This window comes from Schistocerca gregaria, chromosome 8 (assembly GCF_023897955.1).
Source record: "Schistocerca gregaria isolate iqSchGreg1 chromosome 8, iqSchGreg1.2, whole genome shotgun sequence".
NCBI lineage: Eukaryota > Metazoa > Arthropoda > Insecta > Orthoptera > Acrididae > Schistocerca > Schistocerca gregaria.
Window position 1 is genome coordinate 289,478,576 of NC_064927.1, and position 17,970 is coordinate 289,496,545.

The following is a 17,970-nucleotide window of genomic DNA, read 5'->3' on the forward strand; positions in this document are numbered from 1 at the left end:
TCAAGTATTGCATAATCCTGCTTTCTTGCGATGTTGAGTATCAATATGTATCTAAGTATTGCTATTAGTGTATAAATTCATCCGTAAATGGTCAGCATTCAGCCATATTTCGACCACGTATCGTAGTAACATGTTACGTCATACATTGCACAACTGATCCAAGGGAAGTTTAGTAATCTACGTTACTCTACATCAGTTAATTTTTCACAGATTGCTAATGTCATCGGCCATTCTTCAGTTTCAGATAGCTTCTACACCCACTGAAATGTTCTCATCCACATCACTAAACATTTGGGATTTATCATCCTACACGCCATTTACTTGTCGGTCGACTGAGGTCTCATTCACTGACTAATGTGTCACTGGACAGATGTTTGACGAGGTTTGGGGTACCACATTTTTGATAATTAATGTCGCTTTTCGTAACTCGAGCTTGTAGATTTTTCTTCAAATATTTTCTGTAATTCTGTTGTCGGGAGAAGTGGGAACAAAGAAAAAAAATGATTTGCATGAACTCGAACAGCGAGTCACCTGTCGCCACACTTGCTGAGACGAGACCGATTGTCCCTATCTGCACATCCATGAATAGCTATAGTTGAGAGAGTAATGGAATCGAGTGTTGATTGCTGTCAGAAGACTACTTCTGATTTGACAGGAAGATCACAGAAAGCTAGTTCCTAAATGTGGCTTTCTTAGAGATATCTATCACTTGGCTCATGGCTCTTGTAGCGATATGGCGAAATGCATTAAAACTCTCGTATGATGAGTAACCAAAGGTTCTTTTGTTTTCTTCTTGTATATCCAATAACCCCATAGCTGCTTTCTCTTTCGACAAATTGTTTGCCCGCGTCGAGAGCGGAAGAGGTTCATCGCCTTCATGATCGAGACCTAACGCTTTCAACTAACATACAGTACCAGATGCGAGATCTCCAATGGCTTCAAATGAGGTTTTGTCTCAGCTTCCCCTCGCAGACGAGTAAATAAAGGCTGAGAAAATCTCGGCAAATACAAGGAAGAAAAATGAAATTGGAAATTTCATGGTGACCAAGGAAAATGTACGTTAACAAGACCAGAAAAAAATTTAACCCTCTCTGTCAATACGAATTTAGTTTCTCATCCACCAGCTCACTCGGGAGCGGTACTGGAATTGTGAAGAAGTGAGAATTTTCCACTGACCAGTACGGCATAACCAACATATGTATAAAATTTCATGTACAGGGTATTTCACAATTCTACTACAGGCTTGTAGAAGTTGTAGTGGTGATTTCGTAGACAAGGTTTTGGTAAAGAAAACATCTCCAGAAATGTTCCACTTGCATGTAAGATAATCTGAGGACAGAATAATTTTCACATCTCACACTTAAACATACGCACATAGGGAGACAACGGGTCCCGAGGTGAGGCCTATACAGTTTCCATGCTGACACTGTGATAAAATGCACTTCATTCATTCTACACCAAGAACTTGACGTCTGTGTTAGTTGTGCCCTTGTCTACGGTAACACTGCTGAATTTCCATTAAGGAAGCTTTCACGCGTTTGCCGCGCGGGATTAGCCGAGCGGTTTAAGGCGTATCAGTCATGGACTGTCCGGCTGGTCCCGGCAGAGGTTCGAGTCCTTCCTCGGACATGGGTGTATGTGTTTGTCCTTATGATAATTTAGGTTAAATAGTGTGTAAGCTTAGGGACTTATGAGCTTAGCAGTTAAGTTCCGCAAGATTTCATACATATTTAAACATTTGGAACTTCCACGCGTTTTTATTTTCACATTGCTGTGTGTATCATGAAATTCTGTAACCTGGATATCAAATTCAGCATGGTACAACTTGTAATGCTCAGGAAGACGGAATTAGCTAATAGGTAGTAATAAAATGCTTTACTTCCAGTAAAAAAGTGTCAGATGGAAAAGAGCTCAACATTATAGATTAGTGCGTTGAATTTGCATAAACGATTCAATGATATGTGAATGTTTCATTGCCATAATACTTGCAATGATGAATAATTTATCTCCCAGTTAAGAAATAAATAAATTTGTATATTGGGGTGATGCATAAGGTCGTAGCGTTTTTGTTTTGCATGTCGGTATTCCGGTCACTATGGGTTTGTTCAGAGATTGTTATTTTTTTACTTACACTAATTTTGTCGTTTGGAGATAGTGAATGGAGCATTGGCCGCTATAAAATAAAGTGCTAAGAAAAAGATTGAATAATCAACGAAAGGATAATGTTCTACGCGTCGGGGCGTGGAATGTCAGAAGCTTAAACGTGGTAGGGAAACTAGAAAATCTGAAAAGGGAAATGGAAAGGCTCAATCTAGATATAGTAGGGGTCAGTGAAGAGAAGTGGAAGGAAGGCAAGGATTTCTGGTCAGATGAGTATCGGGTAATATCAACAGCAGCAGAAAATAGCATAACAGGTGTAGGATTCGTTATGAATAGGAAGGTAGGGCAGAGGGTGTGTTACTGTGAACAGTTCAGTGACCGGGTTGTTCTAATCAGAATCGACAGCAGACCAACACTGACAACGATAGTTCAGGTATACATAGCGACGTCGCAAGCTGAAGATGAACAGAAAGTGTATGAGGATATGGAAAGGGTAATGCAGTATGTAAAGGGGGACGAAAATCTAATAATCATGAGCGACTGGAATGCAGTTGTAGAGGATGGAGTAGAAGAAAAGGTTACAGGAGAATATGGGCTTGGGACAAGGAATGAAAGAGGAGAAAGACTAATTGAGTTCTGTAACAAGTTTCAGCTAGTAATAGCGAATACCCTGTTCAAAAATCACAAGAGGAGGAGGTATACTTGGAAAAGGCCGGGAGATACAGGAAGATTTCAATTAGATTACATCATGGTCAGACAGAGATACCGAAATCAGATACTGGATTGTAAGGCGTACCCAGGAGCAGATATAGACTTAAATCACAATATAGTAGTGATGAAGAGTAGGCTGAAGTTCAAGACACTAGCCAGGAAGAATCAATACCCTAAGAAGTGGGATATGGAAGTTCTAAGGAATGACGAGATACGTTTGAAGTTCTCTAACGCTACAGATACAGCAATAAGGAATAGCGCAGTAGGCAGCACAGTTGAAGAGGAATGGACATCTCTAAAAAGGGCCATCACAGAAGTTGGGAAGGAAAACATAGGTACAAAGAAGGTAGCTGCGAAGAAACCATGGGTAACAGAAGAAATATTTCAGTTGATTGATGAAAGGAGGAAGTACCAACATGTTCCGGGAAAATCAGGAATACAGAAATAAAAGTCGCTGAAGAATGAAATAAATAGGAAGTGCAGGGGAGCTAAGAGGAAATGGCTGCAGGAAAAATGTGAAGACATCGAAAAAGATATGATTGTCGGAAAGACAGACTCAGCATACAGGAAAGTCAAAACAACCTTTGGTGACATTAAAAGCAAAGGTGGTAACATTAAGAGTGCAACGAGAATTCCACTGTTAAATGCAGAGGAGAGAGCAGAGAGGTGGAAAGAATACATTGAAAGCCTCTATGAGGGTGAAGATTTGTCTGATGTGATAGAAGAAGAAACAGGAGCCGATTTAGAAGAGATTGGGGATCCAGTATTAGAATCGGAATTTAAAAGAGTTTTGGAGGACTTACGGTCAAATAAGGCAGAAGGGATAGATAACACTCCATCAGAATTTCTAAAATCATTAGGGGAAGTGGCAACAAAACGACTATTCACGTTGGTGTGTAGAATATATGAGTCTGGCGACATACCATCTGACTTTCGGAAAAGCATCATTTACACAATTCCGAAGACGGCAAGAGCTGACAAGTGCGAGAATTATCGCACAATCAGCTTAACAGCTCATGCTTCGAAGCTGCTTAGAAGAATAATATACAGAAGAATGGAAAAGAAAATTGAGAATGCGCTAGGTGACGATCAATTTGGCTTTAGGAAAAATAAAGGCACGAGAGAGGCAATTCTGACGTTACGGCTAATAATAAAAGCAAGGCTAAAGAAAAATCAAGACACGTTCATAGGATTTGTCGACCTGGAAAAAGCGTTCGACAATATAAAATGGTGCAAGCTGTTGGAGATTCTGAAAAAAGTAGGGGTTAAGTTATAGGGATAGACGGGTCATATACAATATGTGCAACAACCAAGAGGCAATAATAAGAGTGGACGATCAAGAACGAAGTGCTCGTATTAAGAAGGGTGTAAGACAAGGCTGTAGCCTTTCGCCCCTACTCTTCAATCTGTACATCAAGGAAGCAATGATGGAAATAAAAGAAAGGTTCAGGAGTGGAATTAAAATACATGGTGAAAGGATATCAATCATATGATTCGCTGATGACATTGCTATCCTGAGTGAAAGTGAAGAAGAATTAAATGATCTGCTGAACGGAATGAACATTCTAATGAGTACACAGTATGGTTTGAGAGTAAATCGGAGAAAGACGAAGATAATGAGAAGTAGTAGAAATGAGAACCGCGAGAAACTTAACATCAGGATTGATGGTCACGAAGTCACCGAAGGAATTCTGCTACCTAGGCAGTAAAATAACCAATGGCGGAGGGAGCAAGGAGGACATCAGAAGCAGACTCGCTATGGCAAAAAAGGCATTTCTGGCCAAGAGAAGTCTACTAATATCAAACACCGGCCTTAATTTGAGGAAGAAATTTCTGAGGATGTACGTCTGGAGTACAGCATTGTATTGTAGTGAAACATGGACTGTGGGAAAACCGGAACAGAAGAGAATCGAAGCATTTGAGATGTGGTGCTATAGACGAATGTTGAAAATTAGGTGGACTGATAAGGTAAGGAATGAGGAGGTTCTACGCATGATCGGAGAGGAAAGGAATATGTGGAAAACACTGATAAGGAGAAGGGACAGGATGATAGGACATCTGCTAAGAAAAGAGGGAATGACTTCCATGGTACTAGAGGGAGCTGTAGAGGGCAAAAACTGTAGAGGAAGACAGAGATTGGAATACGTCAAGCAAATAATTGAGGACGTAGGTTGCAAGTGCTACTCTGAGCTGAAAAGGCTAGCACAGGAAAGGAATTCGTGGCGGATCGCATCAAACCAGTCAGTAGACTGATGACAAAAAAAAGAAAAGTAGAACATTTCTGATATATTCTCCTATTTGAGATCAATATAGGGGTGACAGCAGCGGAGGGAACAAGGAACTTTCCCCGTGTATGAGGATAATGCCGATGACCAGAGCTCTGCAAGAAAATACAAGAAGAGCTTCGGGTTTGATGAAGATCGTTTGAACGCATTAATGTATAATGATACACGTCAGTATATTCTAGTTCTTCCCAAATGTGCTGAATTGCGACCATTCCAGAATCGTGCGACATTTTCATGCAGTAGTAGAGGTTCAAAAATAGGGTGTAAGCCAAAATGACAAAAGTCAGTGGGAGGCCATATGTGCATCTCTGCTTGCTCGTCATCAGGTGGCTCGTGACAACACCGACCATTCCTACCTGTACCGTTACTGATGACGAGAACTGGCGCCTTCATTCGATCATAAGGAGAAGAAAGGAATGATTGAGACCCAATAAAACAGCAACTCATGCCCATCCACAAGAGATACAGCGATACTGGAACAGCGACGGTGTGGTGTATGAAGAATTGCTTTCCCAATATACAGGGTGTTACAAAAAGCTACGGCGAAACTTTCAGGAAACATTCCTCACACACAAAGAAAGAAAATATGTTATGTGGACACGTGTCCGGAAACCCTTACTTTTCATGTTAGAGCTCATTCTATTACTTCTCTTCAATCACATTAATCATGGAATGGAAACCACTGCAACGGAACGTACCAGCGTGACTTCAACACTTTGTTACAGGAAATGTACAAAATGTCCTCCGTTAGCGAGGGTACATGCATCCACCCTCCGCCGCACGGAATTCCCGATGCGCTGATGCAGCCCTGGATAATGGCGTATTGTATCACAGCCGTCCACAATACGAGCACGAAGAGTCTCTACATTTGGTATCGGGGTTGCGTAGACAAGAGCTTTCAGATGGCCGCATGAATGAAAGTAAAGAGGGTTGAGGTCAGGAGAGCGTGGAGGCCATGGAATTGGTCCGCCTCTACTAATCCATAGGTCACCGAATATGTTGTTGAGAAGCGAAAGAACACTTCGACTGAAATGTGCAGGAGCTCCATCGTGCATGAACCACATGTTGTGTCGTACATGTAAAGGCACATGTTCTAGCAGCACAGGTAGAGTATCCCGTATGAAATCATGATAGCGTCCTCCACTGAGCGTAGGTGGAAGAACATGGGGCCCAATCAAATCACCAACTATGCCTGCCCAAATGTTCACAGAAAATCTGTGTTGATGAAGTGATTGCACAATTGCGTGCGGATTCTCGTCAGCCCACACATGTTGATTGTGAAAATTTACAATTTGATCACTTTGGAACGAAGCCTCATCCGTAAAGAGAACATTTGCACTGAAATGAGGATTGACACATTGTTGGATGAACCATTCGCAGAAGTGTACCCGTGGAGGCCAATCAGTTGCTAATAGTGGTTGGTTGGTTGCTTGGTTTGGGGAAGGAGACCAGACAGTGTGCTCATCGGTCTCATCGGATTAGGGAAGGATGGGGAAGGAAGGCGGCCGTGCCCTGTGAGAGGAACCATCCCGGCATTTGCCTGGAGTGATTAAGGGAAATCACGGTAAACCTAAATCAGGATGGCCGGACGCGGGATTGAACCGTCGTCCTCCCGAATGCGAGTCCAGTGTGCTGATAGTGCCTGCACACGCTGTTCATGGTACGGAAACAACTGGTTCTCCCGTAGCACCCTCCATACAGTAACGTGGTCAACGTTACCTTCTACATCTACATCTACATGACTACTCTGCAATTCACATTTAAGTGCTTGGCAGAGGGTTCATCGAACCACAATCATACTATCTCTCTACTATTCCACTCCCGAACAGCGTGCGGGAAAAACGAACACCTAAACCTTCCTGTTCGAGCTCTGATTTCTCTTATTTTATTTTGATGATCATTCCTACCTATGTAGTTTGGGCTCACCAAAATATTTTCGCATTCGGAAGAGAAAGTTGGTGACTGAAATTTGGTAAAAAGGTCTCGCCGCGAGGAAAAACGTCTTTGCTGTAATGACTTCCATCCCAACTCGTGTATCATATCTGCCACACTCTCTCCCCTGTTACGTGATAATACAAAACGAGCTGCCCTTTTTTGCACCCTTTCGATGTCCTCCGTCAATCCCACCTGGTAAGGATCCCACAACTCGAAGCAATATTCTAACAGAGGACGAACGAGTGTAGTGTAAGCTGTCTCTTTAGTGGACTTGTTGCATCTTCTAAGTGTCCTACCAATGAAACGCAACCTTTGGTTCGTCTTCCCCACAACATTATCTATGTCGTCCTTCCAACTGAAGTTGTTCGTAATTTTGACACCCAGGTACTTAGTTCAATTGACAGCCTTGAGAATTGTACTATTTATCGAGTAATCGAATTCCAACGGATTTCGTTTGGAACTCATGTGGATCATCTCACACTTTTCGTTATTTAGCGTCGACTGCCACCTGACACACCATACAGCAATCTTTTCTAAATCGCTTTGCAACTGATACTGGTCTTCGGATGAGCTTACTAGACGGTAAATTACAGCATCATCTGCGAACAATCTAAGAGAACTGCTCAAATTGTCACACAGGTCATTTATATAGATCAGGAACAGCAGAGGTCCCAGGACGGTTCCCTGGGGAACACCTGATATCACTTCAGTTTTACTCGATGATTTGCCGTCTATTACTACGAACTGCGATCTTCCTGACAGGAAATCACGAATCCAGTTTCACAACTGAGACGATACCCGATAGGTCCGCAGCTTGATTAGAAGTTGCTTGTGAGGAACTGTGTCAAAAGCTTTCCGGAAATTTAGAAATAGGGAATCAACTTGAGATCCCCTGTCGATGGCGGCCATTACTTCGTGCGAATAAAGAGCTAGCTGCGTTGCAGAAGAGCGATGTTTTCTGAACATGCTTGTACAGCAAAAACTTCTCTGACGCTGACATTAGGGTTATCGTCAACTGCACGAAGAACTGCCTCGTCCATTGCAGGTGTCCTCGTCGTTCTAGGTCTTCCCCAGTCGCGAGTCATAGGCTGGAATGTTCCGTGCTTCCTAAGACGCCAATCAATTGCTTTGAACGTCTTCCTGTCGGCACACCTTCGTTCTGGAAATCTGTCTCGATACAAACGTACCGCACCACGGCTGTTGCCCCATGCTAATCCATACATCAAATGGGAATCCGCCATTGTAAACGTTGCACTGACTGCAAAACCACATTCGTGATGAACACTAACCTGTTAATGCTACGTACTGATGTGTTTGATGCTAGTACTGTAGAGCAATGAGTCGCATATCAACACAAGCACCGAAGTCAACATTACCTTCGTTCAATTGGGCCAACTGGCTGTGAATCAAGGAAGTACAGTGCATACTGACGAAGGTAAAATGAGCTCCAACATGGAAATCAAGCGATTCCGGACACATGTCCACATAACATATTTTCTTTATTTGTGTGTGAGGAATGTTTCCTGAAAATTTGGCCGTACTTTTTGTAACACCCTGTATACCAACCACTGTTGACATCTACCGCCAACAACTGTGACGTATTGTAGATGCATTCCAAGAATAACGATCAGGCAGACTGCGTGAAGTGACGCTACTCTATGATAGCGGTCGCCCGCATTCTGTCAGACTGTCAAAAAAACACTATATAGGAGTTGTCTAGGAACGTCATTCCACGCCCACCTTATTCACCTAGTCTAGCGCCCTCAGATTTTCGTCTTTTCTGCTCTCTTTCAAACACGCTCTCTACCAGACAAGCTCCGAACGTGGCTCGACGAAATCTTAGCCGCAAGTACACTTGATTTCTACAGTTGCAGAATGGAAAAGTTACCAGAGTTGGCAGAGTGTTGTGAGTATGGAGAATGTATTATTGATTAATAAAGTCACTGTTATGTGTTTTTTATTAAACCTGACGAAAAACGCTACGAACAAATGCACCAAACTATTCTTACTTGCTGATTTTCCATAGTAATCCTCATTATTGCCTTATATACTGATGTAGGAGGTTCCATGCGGCTTTTCGCGGATGATGTTGTAGTGTAAAGAGAAGTTGCAGCATTAGAAAATTGCAGCGAAACGCAGGAAGATCTGCAGCGGATAGGCACTTGGTGCAGGGAGTGGCAACTGACACTTAAAATAGACAAATGTAAATTATTGCGAATACATAGAAAGAAGGATCCTTTATTGTATGATTACATGATAGTGAAGCAAACAGTGGTAGCAGTTACTTCTGTAAAATAGCTGGGTGTATGCTTACGGAACGATTTGAAGTGGAATGATCATACAAAATTAATTGTTGATATGGCGGGTGCCACGTTGAGATTCATTGGGTAAGTCCTTAGAAAATGTAGTCCATCAACAAAGGAGGTGGCTTGCAAAACACTCGTTCGACCTATACTTGAGTATTGCTCATCACTGTGGGATCCGTACCAGGTCGGGTTGACACAGGAGATGGAGAAGATCCAAAGAAGAGCGGCGCGTTTCGTCATAGGGTTATTTGGTAAGAGTGATAGCTTTACGGAGATGTTTAGCAAACTCAATTGGCAGACTCAAGTGGCAGACTCTGTAAGAGAGGCGCTCTGCATCGCTGTGTAGTTTGCTATCCAGGTTTCGAGAGAGCGCGTTGCTGAATGAGTTATCGAATATATTGCCTCCCCCTACTTATACTTGCCGAGGAGATCACGAATGTAAAATTAGAGAGATTCGAGCGTGCACGGAGGCTTTCCGGCAGTCGTTCTTCCCGCGAACCATACGCGACTGAAACAGGAAAGGAGCAGTGGCACGTAAAGTGCCCTCCGCCATACACCGTTGGGTGGCTTGCGGAGTATTAATGTAGATGTAGATGTAGAAAAGTTCTCGTTCCAAGTATAAATGACTCATTGAAATTTACGGGAAGACCATTCCAGTGTAGGATTACATTTCTTAACGGCATGAACCACAAAAGTAATCATATTAAATAAATTTTTAAAAAAATGACAATGTCTCTTAGTAACAAGACTAGAAAGAAAACCGGAACACTCCTTCACTATGTCACCCATTTATCAAATCTGTGACGTTGTCTCGAGAAACTGGGAGTTAATGAGAGTGTACGTATCCAAATGAGTGTACTTGGGTGTATTTGTATATTTTGTATGTATCTTCTGTGTGTTTGTGTGCGTGAGAGAGAGAGAGAGAAGAAGGGAGGGGGGCGGGATCCAGGGTGGGAGGGTGAGAAAATGAATGAGACGGGGGTGGAGAGCTAGTATTTCTCGAGCTGTTAACATTTGTTTTGTTCATATTTTCTAGATATTTCTGGTTGCTGTCATCGTGAAAGTTGTCCTAGCAGCACCGCAGCTTAATCCAAGGGACGCTCCTATTGTCGTGTTGGAGAATGACTTCAATGGAGTTGAACCGTGGCACTGGAGGTATGTCATGAAAGTTCTTTGTCGCAACCATACGTTCTCACACTTAACTCTGATATACATACATAATCGTTTTACTACGACTGTTTATTAAAAAAAGGCCAAATTCGGGTACAACTCCCATTCTGAGTGTTCCGTATAAACATAGTTATATATGCAGAGAGTTCACAAGCTCCAGGAATCAGGAATTTCAACGGTTTTCGCCTGTTATCGATATTGATACTGAAATGATACAGGTCCTGAGCATTCCTAGACTTTCGAGAAAGTTTTACTTTCAAGTTTAAGTTTAAACTTTTTCTATGCTTTTTCATTTGTTACTGTATTTCGCGAGAAAAGGTGGCTTTAACAGTCGGCCAGACAGACAGCGGTGAAACGAACGGGGAAAATATATTTGTCGTTATGATGAAATTTAGTCGAGATGAAGAGTCGGCTGACGTTTAAGAGATTAGTAAGGAAGAATCAATACGAAAACTATTGGGATACAAAAGTACTGAGGGATGACTAGGTATGCTTGAAGTTCTCTATGGCTATATATGCAGCAATAAAGAATATCTCAGTAGGTAGCACAACTGAAGTGTAATTGACGTCTCTAAAAAAAGACAATAACACAAGTTGGAAAGAAACTCGTAGGTACAATGAAGTTCACTGCAAAGAAACTATCGGTAACGGAAGAACCATTTCAGGTGATTGGTGAAAGAAGAAAGTAAAATAATGTTCAGGGAAATTCAGAAGTAGTAAAATACAAGTCGATGAGGAATGAAATAAGTAGGAAGTGCAGGGAAGCTAAGACGAAATGGTTGGAGGAAAAATGCGAAGAGATCGAAAAAGAAATGATACTCGGAAGGACTGATTCAGCTTACAGGAAAATCAAAACAAGCTTCGGTAAAAGAGAATGCAAGGGTGGCAACATTAAGAGTGCAATGGGAATTCCACTGTTAAATGCAGACCAGTGACTGGTAGCGGTGATTTAAAAAATCTTTACATGTTTCTTGAGACAGTCACGGTCGAACAATAGTCAAAATGGCTTCAAAGAACTTTGAACGCCTCTATGAGTGGGAAGATTTGTCTTATGTAATAGAAGAAGAAACAGGAGTGTGTAGAATGTATGAGTCTGGCGACATACTATATGACTTTCGGAAAAATATCATATACACAACCCCGAAGACTGCAAGAGTTGATAAGCGCGAGAATTATCGCACAATCAACTTTACAGCTCACGTATACAAGTTGCTCACTAGAATAGCGTACAGAAGAATGGGAAAGAAAACTGAGGATGCGTCAGGTGACGATCAGTTTGGCTTTAGGAAAGGTAAATATGTCAGAGAGTCAATTCTGACGTTGAGGTTGATAACGGAAGCAAGACTAAAGAAAAATTAATACGCGTTTATAGGATTAGTCGACCCGGAAAAATCGAGTGTAAAATGGTGCAAGATCTTCGAAATTCTGAGAAAAAATCGATAAGCTACAGGACGAGACGGGTAATATACAGTATGTATAGGAATACACCTGACTGTTCATACAAGGAAGATGTTACAATTCGTGTTTAGTAGTGAACTGACTCCTGTCCCAACTTGAAACACTACGTGTACATTAGTTCTCCTGAAAAATGTGCTTGATTCTGTAGGATATTTCAACAATGAAAGAAGGATTAATACATTCTTTATATTGTGCAGTTTTGGTAAGGGTAGTATCATTGGTTCTACTTGCGTTTATTAATTTTCTTTGTTTTTTTTCTTTCTGCACTCTACCAACTATATGATTATCGTAACCAATACTGGAGTCTATAAGTCAGAGACGAGTATATTAGTCATGGAAAGAAAGAATACTAGTTTTTAGGCCTCAGGATGACAAGAAGAATTATGTATGATTACATCAGTTGTGGAAGCTTTTCTGAAACTATTTAACTGAGTTGTATGGATGACTAGTGAAACCTTCAAATTGAAGACAGCAAATTTTATGGTCTTTTTTTTCTTTTCTAGTGTGAATGATACATGTGCATTGTTACAGCAGTTGAAACTTTATTCACTACCATTATCGTCCCCATCTATTCGGATAAATGTGTCATTCACATATCTTCTGTATATTAAAATTTTATCAATATGGGTAGACTTACTTTTCAAGATATCATTTTCTAAACTTTCTGAAAAGGTATTGGCTATAGTGCCACCAAGTTAGCTACATATAACTAGAACATTAAATTGGATGAAATATTTGTACTCAAAAGTGAAGAAATTTCCATCAGTTCCACTATTTCTGATAACCGTAACTTTTTATGTTTCAGTAGGTTTTTCCTAATCAACACTAATGTTTCATCTACATGTACATTAGTATACAAGTTACTCACATCTAGTGAAAACATTTTAGCCTTACAGAAGATCTACAAACCCCTGAGCATACCAGTCATCTCCTCAGAGTTTTTCACGAAATATTTACTTGAAAATACATAATTGGCACTAAGGATGTTGTTTAACTTTTGACTAAGTATATAAGCAGAGCTATTAATATAATTCACTATGGGCCTTATAGGAACACCCTCCATATCTGTCTTCAGCGGCGTCCTCAGCTTAGGTGTAGCCAGATTCACAACTGTGAGATATTTGTTGCCATGGTCTTTAAACAAGAAATTACTCTGTTTTACATATTGCTTCACTTGATTTTGAAACTTTGGTGTCATATCTTTCCTCACTTCTATAATGTTATTACTATCAAAAAACTCCATAGTTTTATTAACAGTTTTGTCGATTCATAATAACCACAGAATTACCTTTATCTGCCCTTAGGATTATTGCATTATTATCTAAAAGTTTCTTTTTAACTGTCTATATACATTTGTGGTCGGCATAATTATCTTGTCAGTCACAGTTGTTACCCTATTATTCCTCTAACACTTTAGCCACTTTCACAGCTTTCTCATTTTTTCCCTTAGTTGAATCAGCAAGAAGATCAATAGCCATTTCACATTTAGCCAGAATATGCTTCACGCATTTAACGTCATCTGCCTATTGATGTAGACTTCTCCATTTTACATTTAGCCAGAATTTGCTTCATGCACTTATCATCATCTGGTTATTGGTGTAGACTTTTAGTCTTTTGCTTAGGAGTGAGATTTCATCATCTCTAAAAGCAATATTGGTTAGATTTACTATTTTGTCAAAAAACTTAAATTCGGAAGTAGGGGGAGGCGTGTTTCCACTATTGGATGCTGCAGTTTCTAAGGATCATACATTTTCTTAGAGAGTCAGGAACTATAGTTTCACTTTGTCTTGACAAACTTATAAATTGCACCTACAATGCAATTGGAAAAAGTATGATCTACCACACCTTTTAAATCACTGTGTCTTAAGTATGACTGTTCGTTAAGAGAATTTAATAATGTATATTTCCATCTAATTTCTTCTTTAAGCCTCTTCCACTCACTGTGTTCCTTCACTTTTGACGTCACTTCTTACCTTATTGTTGATGTTATGAATGCCAGTATCAAGCTATACATCTTATGATGGAACTTGTTGCACAGGTACACCTCGTTAGTTTTGATTACTGTATTGAAAGCGTGGTTAGGTAACAGATTTATGTATGCTTGTAGGTGGGGATACTCAGACGCCAAATAATGGAACATGTAAAGCAATCCATCCAGTCAGCTCTCAGTGTGAATTTGAATAACTTGCAACACATTACGACAAGTGTCTCCAATAATATGAGTTTATTACATAAGGTAGGAAAGGGATATATTATGAGCGCTCTAGAAGAAATAGACATTTTTGTGGCTCAATATTGCATTGCAATATGATTCTTCATGAACAAAAAGATCTCAAGAACAAAGACTTCTTATGAAGATTTCGAAAATTGTAACATGATCCCAGTGCTATATGTTAAGATAAGTATGTGGCCATTTCTTTCAGCTTCACTTTACCCTCTCTAGTGGACTAAAAGTTTGTACCCAGTGCTGATACAATGTTTTGGAAATACAGTATACCCTAATCATGAAGTGAGCCATCATAGATTAAAGTGGGTTTTATACTTTAATTACCTATCAGGTATTTATGTAAAAACTTTTTTTTAGATTGCTTTATATTTTATTTAAACATGAATTACTCTCATAAGTATATGAGTTTCCTTCACCTCTCCCTTGTTCTTGGAAGATTAATGATAATGACAATGCAAATGTGGATGTTAGGCATGTCTTAGTGCATACTCCTTCAATAATTTTGTAAGATGAGAGCTAGTGTGTCAAACCAAGACGTGATTTGATATATTTCACTTAAAGTGAGGGTTTGAATAGCACATGTTTTGTACAGATGGTGTGTTGGATTTTCCCCAGCAGCAGTGAAAGGTTTGAAGATTGATGGACTCCACTCCTGAGCATATTAATGGACATACTTTTTGTGTAAATGTAACTCAATACCTGTCAGACTTAAGGAATTGGCATGGATGCTTTAATTCTCTAAGTTACTTTAATTTGTACCCATTATCGCAAAGTGCTTTACTCCTCAACCACGCAACAGATCCCCTCACCCTTCCCTTGTAACTTTAGATCCCATATGCAAGTATATAAGTGTATAGGTATAACATAATAGATGCTTTTGTAATATTATAACTAGGGTGTTTAGCATACCAACTGCTTTTCTGGTATGATTTTATGTGCGTGCACAGTAGATAGTCTATTATAAATACAATTTATGTGTATTTTTGTCATTTTCCTGCAAAGATAGAAGTGTTTGGAGACCAAGAGACTCTTTCTGTGGGCACCTGTATTGTACATAGGTTTTTATGATAACAAAAAGCATCTGTCAGCTTTTCTAGACGTCGTCATGTATAGCTATAAATTCTAGTTTTTTTATAATGATTTTTATTTATCTTATCTACATTAGTCTCTAGCGGTGATGACCTCCTTTTACATTTAAAAGGATTAACCCTGCAAACATAAAGTTCATATTGTGTGGTAATGATGTAACATGATCTCTAATGTACCAAACCAATTCTGGTAGGGTTTCTTAAGATTACTTATGAGAATTCTAGTCTGTATGAAGATTTTGTAATTACAGACAGATTGAAAGTTTCTACTGAGATTGGAGAGATGTTAGTTGATCAGGGATTCTGTTATTATGCCCCATTATTGAGCAGACGTTGTAAGCATATATTTGGTTCTCATCTTAGCCTTATTGTACACTCTTGCGCAAAACTGAGTTATAAATTTTTTGGAGTATACGATACATTTTTAAGATAGGTTGTTTAAATTCATTTTTGAATATAGATTATTTCCTGCTAACAAATATTTAAATGTTAAATGCAACATTTTCCTGAATTACTGTTAATAATAGTTGAGGATGTACTTTGTACACATAACAGATACTGATTATGGTATCTTTCTTCACAAGATGTGTGAAGTTAGATATTTTTTGGATTTTAAAAGTGATACACATCTGGCCAGCAGCTAACTGAACAGTACAAGTGGTATGCAATTTTTAGTTTTTCTACTTCATGTCCAGTTCTTCTGCAAGATTTTATTTTGGGTGGCAATTCCTAGAGGATGTCTGTATTTTGTAAATAATAAACAAGGAATATAAACTGCAAAATATAAAAAACATATAAAGGTCAGATAAAAAAGGAAAAAAAGGGGAAAAGGAAGGGAAAAATAAGTAAATGAAAATATGTAATAATTTGCTGCTTACAAAAAGTCCCCCCCCCCCCCCGCCCGCTCCACACACACACACACACACACACACACACACACACACACACACATTTTCCTTTGAGTATAAGGAATTAAAAGTGTGATAAAGTTTTTATCTATATGCTCCTAAGGAATGAGGTTACTGTCATAGTATCATTTGGTGTAAGACATTCTGTGAGGTTATTCTTCACATTGTCGAAGTAATTTATCTACATTTTGTAACATACAAAATACGCCAATGTGGGTTTATCTGATGTCAATAAACGGCTTTCTATGATTTTCAGCCCATCTCGATTTGGCAGTTAAGATGTATTTCGTATTAGGAAAGTTGCCAGGGACATTTATGTATATATTATAATTGTGCATTTGTAGTTTCATAATTTAGCTCGTTAATGTATAATGTATACGTAATTGAGATTGTCTCACGTATTCACTTTTACAAGCTCAGTGATCCTAACCTACAGAATATCGGTCGTCAAGAGGGACTTCACCGATTAGATTTCAATGTACAATAGCTGCTATCCGCTACAAGCATATTCATTAACATTTTTCTACAAATCATTTTTAGAAGAGATGTTTCAGCACCGAGAGATAAATATCTTACTGCTCTTCCGAATTAGTGAGCCCTAGTTAATTTCATCACTACTTTTCCTTTACAATTACCTGCTTCATATTTCGTGTTTGTTAAGAAAAAGTTTTAGTCGTGTAATGAGGAGGACTGTAAAGTTTTATTAATACGCTTATCTTAGTTATGGTGATAGTATTAAAATCGACTGCCGGCATATGATCACTACTCGAGAAGGGCATGAGGCGTTTCTGATGTAGAAACAGATGAACAGTTTCGTTTGTCTTCTAAAGGACAGTGTACACAGATGTGCAGTGTCCACACCGACATCTATCCTCTCATTCCGTGACACTGTTGTAAGAAAACATTTCCCCAGGTCGAAAGAAAGGAAGTATAGTTTAACCCCACGTCGAATACAAGATTACACCATTATAGAGGTCGGAGCACAGTCTCTGTTTTGACAAAGACAGAAAGCAATACTGGTCATATTCTTTTAGAAGGAAACCATCAAAACCTAAATGTAAGTGGTGGGATACAGATCTGATCTTCGTACGTACGGAACGCGAAACCATAGCCTCAACTAATATCAAATTGCGTTGGTTCCACGAAACCAGCAACCTCCAGATTCTCTTACTACCTTCTTTCGTCGATCACCTCATGTATTTATTATTACCCGAGAATTCTTCGTGTTTCCTTCTTTGCACCTATATCTAACTGTCCTCTTTTAGAAATGACGTGATGACCCTCTCTCTTCAACTTAACTGAATACTATGGCATCCATTATCGCAGCATTTACAGCCTCAGACAACTACAGAAGCACATCATCGTTCCAGAGTAGTTCATTATCCGAATTAGTACTTATTGATTCTTCCTGAAGAATCTCGTAAATTTCCGCCCACTCTTTAGCACTGAAAATTGTGTATATCTGCTGCTGGGTATATGATTTCTGAATCTGTGTCTCGTCATGATGCAGTTCTCCACATGTTTCCTAAGTATACCTAGTCTTCTTGTAATATTTGAAAAAAGTAGTTATTATTAAACGGTTTAGAAATATTCCCATCGTAGCACAAAAAATGCGATTATTGCCCTGCTTAAAAAACGCTGACCTGAAGTGGGATATGAGCTGGCTCATTCTACACTACTGGCCATTAAAATTGCTACACCACGAAGATGTGGTACAGACGCGAAATTTAGTCGACAGGAAGAAGATGCTATGATACTCAAATGATTAGCTTTTCAGAGCAT

General features: G+C 39.5%; 1 protein-coding gene across 2 annotated transcripts in view; it reads left to right on the forward strand.

The window, feature by feature from the left end:
• LOC126284420 (flexible cuticle protein 12-like) overlaps window positions 1–17,970 on the forward strand; it is a 112,953-nt gene that overhangs the window by 80,404 nt on the left and 14,579 nt on the right. The window contains exon 2 of one of the 2 annotated variants that reach the window (XM_049983338.1): window positions 10,374–10,492. The exons of the other annotated variant lie outside the window; for it this stretch is intronic. Within the exon in view, the coding sequence (XP_049839295.1) occupies window positions 10,374–10,492 (119 nt within the window). The remainder of the gene's footprint in view (window positions 1–10,373; window positions 10,493–17,970) is intronic. 2 annotated transcript variants of the gene reach the window in all.